Here is a 12,683-nt window from a genome sequence, read left to right on the forward strand (position 1 = left end):
GAAATTAATATCTTTTGACCAGCTGAGGTGGATCAGTGGTTGAGCATTGATCTATGAGTGAGGACGTCATGGTTCGCTTCCTAGTCAGGATACTTGCCCGGGTTGTGGGCTTAATCACCCAGTAGGGGTTGTGCAGGAGACAGGCGATCAATAATTTTCCGTCATCATTGATGTTTCAATCTCTCCTTCTCCCTTCCTCTCTGAAATCAATACAAACATTTTTTAATATATTTTAAATACTACAGAAGTAATATAGAAAATAATTTTTTTGAGGATCATCTACACTAATAAAATACAAACATGCAAATTGACCATACCTTTGCTATGCCTTAACCACACCCACCAGCCAATCAGAGCAACTATATGCACATTAACCCAACCAAGGTGGCGGCTGCCAGCCCGGAGCTGGAGCAAGCAGGAGGCTTGGTTGCCCCAATGATGGAGGAAGCCAAGCTTCCCACTTGCTGTGGCCTGCCTCTGAGCTCCACTCAAAGCAGCAAAGTTTCAATTATAGAAGGTAAACCCCAGATACCTGCTTTAAGCTGGCCGTGGCTATGGAGTTGGAGCGAGCAGGAGGCTTCCCTCCCTCCCACCCACCCTGGCCTGCTCTGAGCTCCTCTCAAGGCTACAAAGTTTCAATTATAGAGGTAAATAAATCCCAGAATAAAGGAAAGAAAAAAAAAAAAAAAAGGAGAGGCTGAGAGCTTCTGTGGCCGGGGGGCTTGGCCAGCCTGAAAATGGCCCTCAGCCCCTCACCCAGACTGGCCAGGCACCCCAGTGGGGACCCCCACCCTGAAGAAGGTGTGACCAGCCTGCAAACAGCCATCAGCCCCTCACCCAGGCTGGCCAGGCACCCCAGTGGGGACCCCCACCCTGAAGAAGGTGTGACCAGCTTGAAAACAGCCATCAGCCCCTCACCCAGGCTGGCCAGACACCCCAGTGAGGACCCCCACCCTGAAGGGGGTGTGACCAGCCTGCAAACACCCATCAGCCCCTCACCCAGGCTGGCCAGGCCCCAGCGGGACCCCCACCCTGATCCGGGACACCCTTCAGGGCAAACCAGCCGGCCCCCTCCCATGCACCAGGCCTCTATCCTATATAATGAAAAGATAATATGCAAACTGACCCTAACAGCAGAACGATTGGGAATGACTGGTCACTATGACACACACTGACCACCGGGGGCAAATGCTCAATGCAGGAGCTTCCCCCTGGTGGTCAGTGTGCTCCCACAGGGGGAGCTCTGCTCAGCCACTAGCCAGGCTGCCGGCTGCCGTGGTGGTGGGAGCCTCTCCTCCCTCCTCAGCAACACTAAGGATGTCTGACTGCAGCTTACGCCTGCTCCCCACTGGCAAGTGGACATCTTCGAAGGCTGCCAGAGAGATGTCTGACTGCCAGCTTGGGCCCAATCTCCCAGGAGCGGGCCTAAGCCAGCAGGTGGACATCCTCCGAGGGATCCAAGACTGCAAGAGGGCATAGGCCGGGCTGAGGGACCCCCTCCCTGAGTGCACAAATTTTTGTGCACCGGGCCTCTAGTGATTTTATATTGATTTGCCTAATTCAAACATAACATTACTTAACATATTTCTTTTATACTTGTATCTCTTCTGCAATAAAATTTTGGTAGTTATAAAATTAATATGTTTACTTCCTTTATGCTATAATATATACAAAATATTTTAGAGTCATAATATTAATATTACTACTAACAATAAGCCCACCAAGTTGAAGATTTATTTGCAGTTATTTTTGTTGTTAGAAGTTAGGTTTATTTGTTTCTGTTTATATTAAGCTTTACTTTCTTTTGAAAATTTTAGTCTTGAATATTTAAAACATTTACATGTTACAAAGTTTAGTGTAATGAAAGGTATACTTAGAGAAATGTTAATCTCATCCTTGAGTCTGTCACTGTGCTCCCACCTATCCTATCTAATAAAAGCGAAACATGGTAATTAGCCGTACCTCCGCTACCCTTCCCATTGGCTAATCAGGGCAATCTGCAAATTAACTTCCAGCCAAGATGGCGGCCACCAGCCAGGCCGCTTGCAGCAAACATGAGGCTTGCTTGCTTCAGTGACAGAGGACTCCAACGTTCCCCGACTGCCGCTGCCGGCCTCTGAGCTTGCAGTTTAAAACATTGTTACAAATATAGAAGCTAAACAAAACCCCAGAAACCTGCTTTCAGCCAGCTGGGATCTCAGAGCTGGAATTAAAACAGTGTTTCGATTATAGAACCCAAACAAACCAGATACCTGCTTTCAGCAGCCAAGGCATAAGAGCTGGAGCCAAACCTCAGAGCTAAAGCTGGCCCAGAATAAAAAAAAGAAAAAAGAAAAATGGAGCGGTACCTAGGGATTGCACCTGCCCTCTCCCACCCGGGAGCAGGCCTAAGCCAGCAGGTCGTTATCTCCCGAGGGGTCCCAGACTGCGAGAGGGCACAGGCCGGGCTGAGGAAACCCCCCCCTCCCCCTGGAGTGCACAAATTTTTGTGCACCTGGCCTGTAGTCTATACTAATAAAAGGGTAATATTCTAATTAGACTGGAATTTTTCCGGACGACCTTCCGGACAAAAGCCATGGTGGCATTGCCGAGGCAGAGGCTGTTAGGGACGATCAGGCTGGCAGGGGAGAGCAGTTAAGGCGATCCGGCTGCCAGGCAGGTGAGTGCTTAGGAGCCAGCGGTCCTGGATTGTGAGATGGATGTCCAACTCCCCACAGGGATGAGGCCTAAACTGGCAGTCAGACATTCCCCGAGGGTGCCGGCCAGGCTGAGGGACCCCTTTGCCCCCATGCATGAATTTCGTGCACCTGGCACCTGGGAGCTTCAGTCACCTGCCAGCCTGAAAACACCCCTCAGCCCCTCACCCAGACTGGCCAGGCACCCCAGTGGGGACCCCCACCCTGAAGGGTGTGTGACCAGCCAGCTGCAAACAGCCATCATTCCCTCATCTAGGCTGGCCAGGCACCCAGTGGGTCCCCCACCCTGATCCAGGACACCCTTCAGGGCAAACCAGCTGGCCCCCACCCGTGCACCAGGCCTCTATCCTATATAGTAAAATGCTAATATGCCTCCCAGCACCGGGATCAGCGTGACAGGGGGCAGCGCCCAAACCCCCTGATCGCCCTGCGGCTCTGTGTGTGACAGGGGGCGGGGCCACAACCTCCCTATCCGCCCTCCTCTGTTCCTGACAGGGGAAGGCACCCCAACCCCTTGATCAGCCCTGCTCTGTGCCTGATAGGGGGGAGCTCCCCAACCCCCTGATCGCCCTGCGGCTGTGTGTGTGACAGGGTGCGGCGCCCCAACCCCCTGATCGACCCTGCTCTGTGCATGACAGGGTACGGAGCTCCAACCCCCCTGATGGGCCCTGCTCTGTGAGTGACAGGGGGTGGCGCCGCAACCTCCCCATCAACCCTGCCTTGAGTGCGACGGCGGGCGGTGCCCCAACCCCCCAATCGGCCCTACCCTGAGCGTGACTAAGGGTGGCATTGCAACCTCCCAATCCGCCCTGCTCTGTGCATGACAGGGGGCGGCGCCCCAACTCCCCAATCGGCCCTGCTCTGAGCCCGACCAGGGGCTGCACCTAGGGATTGGGCCTGCCCTCTGCCACCTGGGAGCAGGCCTAAGCCAGCAGGTCGTTATCTCCTGAGGGGTCCCAGACTGCGAGAGGGCACAGGCCGGGCTGAGGGACGCCCCCTCCCCCCCGAGTGCACAAATTTTTGTGCATCAGGCCTCTAGTCTATACTGATAAAAGGGTAATATGCTAATTAGACTGGAATTTTTCCGGACGACCTTCCGGACAAAAGCCATGGTGGCATTGCCGAGGCAGAGGCTGTTAGGGACGATCAGGCTGGCAGGGGAGAGCAGTTAAGGCGATCCAGCTGGCAGGCAGGTGAGTGCTTAGGAGCCAGCGGTCCTGGATTGCGAGATGGATGTCCAACTCCCCACAGGGATGAGGCCTAAACTGGCAGTCAGACATTCCCCGAGGGTGCCGGCCAGGCTGAGGGACCCCTTTGCCCCCATGCATGAATTTCGTGCACCTGGCATCTAGTCCTATATAATAAAAGCCTTTTATGGTAAGTGTCCAATCGTCCTGTCAGCTGTTCAACCAATCAAAGCATGATATGCTAATGATATGCTAAGGCTTCTCAACCGTTTTTGCTATGACATGCACTGACCAGTGGGCAGATGCTCTGACTGGTAGGTTAGCCTGCTTCTGGGGTCTGGCTGATCAGGACTGAGCAAGAAAGGCTGGACACACACTGGATCCCTCCCATGGTCCCTCCCTGGCTGGCCAACCTCCCATTTCCCTCCCCAGCCCCGATCATGCACCAGTGGGGTCCTGGATTGCGAGACATTGGCCTGGCTAGTTCTGTTGGATGAAAAGCATTAACTCAGTGGTTTTAATTGTACTTCTCTTATTATGAATACATTAGAGCCATATTTTTTCATTTTTCAATATAGCTTAATTTGGTCAGTCTTTTTTGCTTCTGAATTTTGAGTCATAGTTAAGGAAGACTTGGATATCTAAATGTCTCGCAATCCATTGGCCTGGCCTGCGCCCCCTCGCAGTCCGGGCTTAGGGACCCTCTCCCTGTGTGCGTGAATTTTTTGCACCGGGCCTCTAGTCCTTTAATAGGTAATGATTTTTATTATTTTCCGCTTAATTCTTTCTGTGTTTATGTTTGCCAAAAAGAAACATGTGTATGTTATTCTTCTATTCCAGTATGTATTTTCTTATTTCTGTTTCTCTTTCTCACACTAGTGGTCTCATTCTAAGTACATTTCTTTTGCATCTTGTTTTTCTCAATCTTTTTTGTTTTATGGCTCTAAAGTACTTTGTCACATAGATGTACCATCATTTATTCAACCAAATTCATTTCTGGGGATTTGGTTGTTTCTAATTTTTGCTTTTATAAATCATTGAATAACCTGTGCTTATGTTGTTTTGTATTTGTGAGGGGGTGTATCTTTAAGAGCAATTCATAGAAATGGGATTGCTGGGAGAAATATGTAGTTTTGTTATATAGTGTCAAACTTTCCATGTTTGTGGCACCATTTAACACTTCACCAGCAAGGCACTGCCAGAGCTTTCTAACCTTCAGCAATGTGCTGTCAGGCTTTTGAATTTTTGCTAGTTCTGTTGGATGAAAAGCATTAACTCAGTGGTTTTAATTGTACTTCTCTTATTATGAATACATTAGAGCCATATTTTTTCTTTTTTTAATATAGCTTAATTTGGTCAGTCTTTTTTGCTTCTGAATTTTGAGTCATAGTTAAGGAAGACTTGGATATCTACATTATAAAGAATTCACTGATGTTTAGTACTAGTTTTGTTGCCATTTTCTATGTTTAGCTCTCTGACTCATGTAGAGTTTCCTTTAGTGTATGGTTTGAGGTTTGGATCTAGTTTATCTTTTGCCTATTGCAGTTATTCACATTGCTTATTAAAAATTCCACCTTTTCTGCATCAGAAGAAAAGGACAGGTGTACCTGGTTTTAAAAAGGAAAAGTTCACAAAATTAACATTCTGGTATTTCACTTTTTTTAGTGTCAGTTTTATTGGCAAAAGCTTTAATGAGAATAATCTTGACTCAGAGACACAGCTGGGCTCCTACTATAATTGAATTTGTACCCCCAAATTATAGGCCCCTACTTTCAGGAGAGAACTGGGACCAGCACACGTCCTTGGTGATGGAGGTGCAGGCCCATCCTGATAACAGGCTCTCCAGGCGAGTAGCACAGTGCTCACACGGGCCACCAGTTCATTTAGAGTTCAGAGGGCACACGCCCCAGGGCCTCACTTCATCTGACATCACTCAACAAAATGAGTGCTTTTTGTGGGGTGTTTTTGCTTTTAATTGTGACAGGGCTTTTGGAGAAGACACAAATGGCTAAAGCCGTTCTCAAGTTTCCCGCAGTGCTGCTCCTTCAGAGGTAAAGGACATTTTAAATGTGTGTGCGTGAGATTTGTCACCAGCACTGGGGATGACATGGCACAGATTTTTAATAAAGAGCCAGGATGTTAAGTGATCTGCAGTGTAGAAGAAAGTTGCCTACAATGGAGCTATCACACTCAAAGTGCCAGTAGCACCCTCATCTGGGAATATGTAGTTTAAAATCACTTACAACTTCTAGGAAAAGTTCAAAGAGCAGCCAGAAAATCAGTGGGTGTCACTGAACAGCCTACTCTGTTCAGTGTTCTGCCTGATATTTGCACTTCCAGCTGGGCGTTAGGGTTGCGTTGGAGCACATTAGCTCAGCAGTTGTGTAGCAGCCAGTCTAGGGTTCCTTTAAAAGGAAGAGATGATCTGTATGTGTACTATTACTTTCATGTTTGAGGACACACTTGAAAATTGTTCATAACTAGTTTAAAACGGTAATGCCCCCTTATCCACAGTTTCACTTTTCTCAGTTACAGCTACCTGTGGAGTTTCTCACCCTGAAAATATTAAATGAAAAATTCCAGAAATCGCTGTCCCTTCCATCTCACCCGGGATGTGAATCAGCCTTCGTCCTCTGTCTCCAAGCTGTATTCACTCCCCAACCCTTAGTCACTTAGTATCAAATTCACTGTTGAGGTATCACAGTGCTTATGTTCAAGTAACCCTTATTTTACTTAACAATGGCCCCAAATCCCAAGAGTAATGGTGCTGGCAATTCAGTTATGCCAAAGAGAAGCTGTAAACTTCACCATAGGTGTGTGTGTGTGTGTGTATATATATATATGTATAGGAAAAAGCATGGCATACATAGGGTTGGGGATTATCAGCAGTTTCAGGCATCTACTGGGGGTTGTAGAACTATGGACTACTTTCCTTACAATTTTTCTTTTGGGGGATGTGTATGTGGTAACATTCTTTCATTTTGATTATGTTGAAATGAGATAATATATATGAAACTGTTAATGTGATATCTGGCACATTTGCACTCAATAACTGTTAATCATGACATTAACTGGTTTTTATAACAATTGTTAATTAACCTTTATGTGTATTTTCAGAGAGCTATTGCTTATCTTTTTCCCAGTGGTTTGTTTGAGAAGCGAGCCAGACCAATAATGAAGGTAGTTATCTTAATTAATATTTTTAAAAATTTCACTTAGTTTTATATGTTACAATAATTCTCTAATGCATTTTTAAATTTATTTTACAGCATCCTGAACAGATTTTTCCAAAACAGAAAGGTAAGTTTGTTAAGAATGAAATAAGCAGTTATTGTTGCTATATTGTTATGTTATACTGGTGGCCCAGTGAACGAAATTCGTGCACATTAAAAGGGAATTAATTAGAGGAAATATTTTTTTTATTTATTTTTTTTTCTGTTCATCAGATTATTTATTCACTTGATTCTTAGATTCACTTGTTGATAGATGCATATTTGTTGTTCATAATTTGTATCTTTACCTTTTTCTTCCTCTTCCTCTTCTTAAAGGATACCTTTCAGCATTTCATATAATCCTGGTTTGGTGGTGATGAACTCCTTTAGCTTTTCCTTATCTGTGAAGCACTTTATCTGACCTTCAATTCTGAATGATAGCTTTGCTGGATAAAGTAATCTTGGTTGTAGGTTCTTGGTATTCATCACTTTGAATATTTCTTGCCACTCCCTTCTGGCCTGCAAAGTTTCTGTTGAGAAATCAGTTGACTGTCGTATGGGTATTCCCTTGTAGGTAACTGAGTTTCTTTCTCTTGCTGTTTTTAAGATTCTCTCTTTATCTTTTGCTCTTGGCATTTTAATTATGATGTGTCTTGGTGTGGTCCTCTTTGGATTCCTTTTGTTTGGGGTTCTCCGCGCTTCTTGGACCTGTAAGTCCATTTCTTTCACCAGGTGGGGGAAGTTTTCTGTCATTATTTCTTCAAATAGGTTTTCAATGTCTTGCTCTCTCTCATCTTCTGGCACCCCTATAATTCTGATGTTGGTACGCTTGAAGCTGTCCCAGAGGCTCCTTACACTATCCTCGCATTTTTGGATTCTTTTTTCATTCCGCCCCTCCGGTTGGGTGTTTTTTGCTTCCTCGCATTTCAAATCATTGACTTGATTCTTGTGCTCCTCTGGTCTGCTGTCAGGAGTCTGTATAATATTCGTTATTTCAGTCCGTGTATGCTTAATTTCTAGGTGGTTCCCCAATATAAGATCGAGGGTCTCATTAGTTTTCTTGTAGATCTCATTAAGTTTATCGGCGGCTTCTAAACAGTTCTTGAGAGACCTTAAAAGTGTGGTTCTGAACTCTATATCTTCCATTGACAATTTTGTCCTGTTTCTTTGTCTCCGCATTTTGTTATGCTGCCTTGGTACACCCCCTAGTGGTCTTTGTTCGTGGTCTTATAGTTAAATCTTGATTGTTGTAGCTAATACCAGGGAGGGTTTGACCTCCAGGCCAAGTGGCTATGAGAATCAGCTGTGTCTGCAGTGAGAGAACTTCTGTCCTCTAGGGAGGTGCTAATCTAGCCTTTGCCTGAGGCTATCCGGCAAATGCCTCTGTGCAGGGCATGGGTGGGGCGGGTCGCACAGGATCAACAGGGTGGGCCAGAGAGAGCAGTTATGGCCGCTCTCCTTCCTGTCCCCAGGGGCTCTGCCTCTCTGAGTCCCAGCAACGGCTGCAAACCTCGGAGAGAAAGCTGCACTCGCTCTGACCGAAGCCAGACAGTCCCGCTTCTCCCGTTTGAGTCTGGGTCCCTAAAGACTCGCCTGTATCTGGAGCTCAGAATCTGCGACTCCCTCCCGATTGAAAACGCCTACCGTGCCCTCCGCCGCCAGCCTGCTCTGCGCGCGCACTCCGCACCTCAGAATTTGACTTCAGCACTGCACCTCCTCTGAGTGTCCGTATGCGTTTCTCTTTCCTCCTAGTTGTAGGACCTCCACTCAGCCAGCATTCCTGTGGTTCTGGGTGATGTCCCTTCCGTTTTCTGGTTTCACTTTTGAAGTAGTTGTTCAAAGCAGCAAACTCCGGAGTTAACCTATGCCGCCATCTTGGTTCTCCTCTAGAGGAAATATTTTAATATTGCTATTTGCCCTTTCTCTATAATAGAAGTGTCAGAGATGAAAGAAAAATTAGTAAAATGTATATGAAAATAATATATAAATTTATTAATAATCACAACATGATATAACAACAACAAAGACATGATATAAAAACAACAAAACATGATGTAAAAACAACACTGATACAAACAATGACTGATAAATTGATTAAACTTATTCTAATATCTCCCTGCATACCACATTAAGAGTGAAAACACTTTCAGAGTGCTTCACTAATTTCCCTTGTGATGAAGTATTTACAACTTTAACATCACAAGCTCTTCGAACTCAAGAGAAAGCAACGTATAACTGACCATGTGCAAAAACGGGTTCAGGTAGGAATATTCCTACTCTCTAGAGCAGTGATGGCGAACCTTTTGAGCTCGGCATGTCAGCATTTTGAAAAACCCTAACTTAACTCTGGTGCTGTGTCACATATAGAAATTTTTTGATATTTGCAACCATAGTAAAACAAAGACATATATTTTTTATGTTTATTTTATATATTTAAATGCAACTTAACAAAGAAAAATAAATTAAAAAAAATGAGTTCTCGTGTCACCTCTGACACGTGTGTCATAGGTTCGCCATCACTGCTGTAGAGTTTGTCCTTGTGATTTTTTTAATAGGCATTGCAAATGCTGGCATCACGGGAAACTGTCTTTGAATTAATTTAAATGGGAGGCTAGTGTCAGACGGGGACATATCCATTCTTAGAATCAGAACAACCTCTCCTTCTGCAGATCCTGTTAATACTTCAACTTCAATGATGTTAGGTCGCAATCTTTTGATAATAAATCTAGTACCATTACAAAGATCCCATTTACTATTAAGATTTCTCAGCATGATGATTGCACCCACTTTCAGTTTTAATTTATGAGACGGCATTCCCGAAGGAGTAATACTATTAAGAAATTCAATGGAAAAATTTTCCTTTTCAGCATTATCTTTTGAATCAATGAAAGCATCACTCAAATATGTGTGAAAATCTCCATCAAGTGTATCCAAAATTTCTTAATTTAATTTTTGAACGTGCTCATTTTTTGGACAAAAAATCACACATTTAGATATATTTTTAATATTATCTATAGATAGAGTATTTCCAAAGGTAGCTTTAATAATAGATCCATTACAAATCATTTCACAGGGGATTTCAATAATATCCATTCCTAAATGAAAACTGCTATCAAGTTTGCCATCTCCAAGTTTTACTAACCATTCACTATAAGCAGAATCCTCTGATCTCATATTTGTTTTAAGAGACAACTTTTTGAAACATCCCCAAACACTACAGTACTTTAAACTCATTTATACTATGGCTGATCACATAGCATGCGGCACAATACTGAGACATTGTCGAAAAGCCCCTCCAAGAAGGAGAACTTTCCCACCAAATGCAATATTCAAATTCATAATTTCTCTTAGTAATCTGTCTATGGCATTTATAGCATGACTGGATGCTATGGTGCATTCATCAATAATGAGAAGTTTGACCTTTTTAATGGTTTTAGCAACTTCTTTCTTTATATCAAGTCTAGAAATTGAAGTTTCATGTAATGGAATTGGTAATTTATATTGGGAATGAAAGGTTCTTCCACCGAGAAATAAATTTGCAGCAATTCCTGTAGATGCTGTGGGTAAAACAGTACCACCACGACCTCTAATACAATGTATTCAAGTTTTATAAAGATAACGTTTTTCCACTACCACCTGGACCATCGAAGAAAAAGCATTTGGGGTGTACAGTTGATTGCTGAAGTTACTCTTTCTACAATGCCAAAGTCCTGTGTCATCCCTAAGACTAATCCCTCCTATGGCTGCCTTACCCAGACCACAGGCCTCCTGGCCAGGGCTCTGCCCTCTGAGACTCAGTCTCACCTACCTGCTCATCCAAGTCCCTTAGCCTATGTCATTCTCACTCACCCTCTCACAATCCAGGATTGGAACCAGACCCCGGGTGCAGGCATGCGGAGAGGCGTCCACCACGGCCCTGCCCCCATTGCAGACCCCCTGCTGTTCTGTCGTCCATCCGGTCATTTTGGCTCGATGGCCTCTAGCTTTTTATATATTAGGATGTCAGCAGTCATTCACATAGTATGGAAATGAACTCTTGTATATCATGGTGGTTGTGTGGTAGGTCAAAAATATTTTATAACTAATAATGGAATTTACAACTGATTTCTTTTAAATTAAAAAATACTAAAATTAGACCAGGTTAGAGTTTATGCTTATACTAATGTCACACCAATTTGCTTGCATTCTAATATGACTTTGTGAGGAAGAGTTTGGTACAGATTTCCTGAGTTTATATGAAAATTTTACATTTATCTTTATTTTGAAAGAATATTATCACTGAATATAGATCCCCCGTTTCCGTTTTATTGGTCTTTCGTTACTTTATTGATGTGATTCCATCATCTCTTGTCAGGTATTGTTTCTAATGAGCATTTAACCATCATTTTTATCTGGCCAATGTTTTCTCTGGCTGCTTTATGATTTTACCTTTTAAATCCATAAAATAAAATCTTAAAGAAAACACAGGCTTTATGGTTGCCAGGAAGTAATACATTTACTATTTTTTCCTTTACATTTGAAACCTCTTATTTAGAGTGGACTGGGGTGGTAGTTGTCAGTTAATTTAAAAAGTATTATTAAAGCAAGAAATCATTTTTTTAGCCTGGCCTGTGAGGCTCAGTGTTGAGCATCAACCTATGAACTTCTGTTCGTCCCTGACAAGTGCCCATGTGTTATTTTAGAAATATGTCAGTGTTGGTAGGATTTTCTTACATAGGAATTAAGCAAAAATAAACAAAAATATAGTCACAGAAAACAGTGTGGTGATTACCAGAGGGAAAGGAGGGTAACTGGAAGTAACAGAAGGTAAAAAGTGTACCCAGCTAGTGTTGCTCAGTGGTTGAGCATCAACCCATGAATAGTTTGATTCCTAGTTAGGGCACATGCCCGAATTGCAGGCTCTTTCCCCAGTAGAGGGTGTGCAGGGATCGGGCCAAAACTGGCAGTCTGACATTCCCCAAGGGATCCCGGGCTGCAAGAGGGCGCAGGCCAGGACAATGACCCCACCAGTGCATGAATCCATGCACCAGGCCTCTAGTGTGCATATAAGATTTTTGGTTAATCTCCTCTCACCCTCCTTTCTCTTCCCTCCCCCCTTCCCTCTGAGATTTATCAGTCTGTTCCATGGTTCCATGCCTGTGCATTGAGCATCTGCTCCCTGATGATCAGTGCATGTCATAGCAAACAGGTGGACACTTAGCATATTAGCCTTTTATATATATAGACTAGAGGCTCAGTGCACGAAATTCGTGAACGGGGCGGGGCTTGTCCCTCAGCCCAGCCTGCACCATCTCCAATCTGGAACCCCTTGAGGGATGTCCGACTGCCCGTTTAGGCCTGATCCCACTGCCCATTTAGGCCCGATCCCTGTGGGCAGTCGGACTTCCCTCTCACAATCCAGGACTGCTGGCTCCCAACTGCTCACCTGCCTGCCTGCCTGATTGCCCCTAAGCCAGCCGTGGGCAAACTACTGCCCGCTGGCCAGATCCGGACCGTTTGGCTGTTCTCTCCAGCCTGCAGAGCCGAAAGAGCGGAGGGTTCTCTTGCTCTCCCCTCCGCTCCTTCACCAGCAGCCTTGTTAACATGTA

The 12,683-nt window shown here is 44.5% G+C and overlaps 1 protein-coding gene across 1 annotated transcript in view; it reads left to right on the plus strand.

Moving 5' to 3' along the window:
* MRPS9 (mitochondrial ribosomal protein S9) overlaps positions 1-12,683 on the plus strand; it is a 73,351-nt gene that overhangs the window by 28,637 nt on the left and 32,031 nt on the right. Inside the window, exons 3-4 of the mRNA XM_081101408.1 lie at positions 7,001-7,063; positions 7,153-7,183. Of these exons, the coding sequence (XP_080957534.1) occupies positions 7,001-7,063; positions 7,153-7,183 (94 nt within the window). The remainder of the gene's footprint in view (positions 1-7,000; positions 7,064-7,152; positions 7,184-12,683) is intronic.

Source organism: Myotis nattereri (genome assembly GCF_964212035.1).
Source record: "Myotis nattereri genome assembly, chromosome: 10".
Classification (NCBI taxonomy): domain Eukaryota; kingdom Metazoa; phylum Chordata; class Mammalia; order Chiroptera; family Vespertilionidae; genus Myotis; species Myotis nattereri.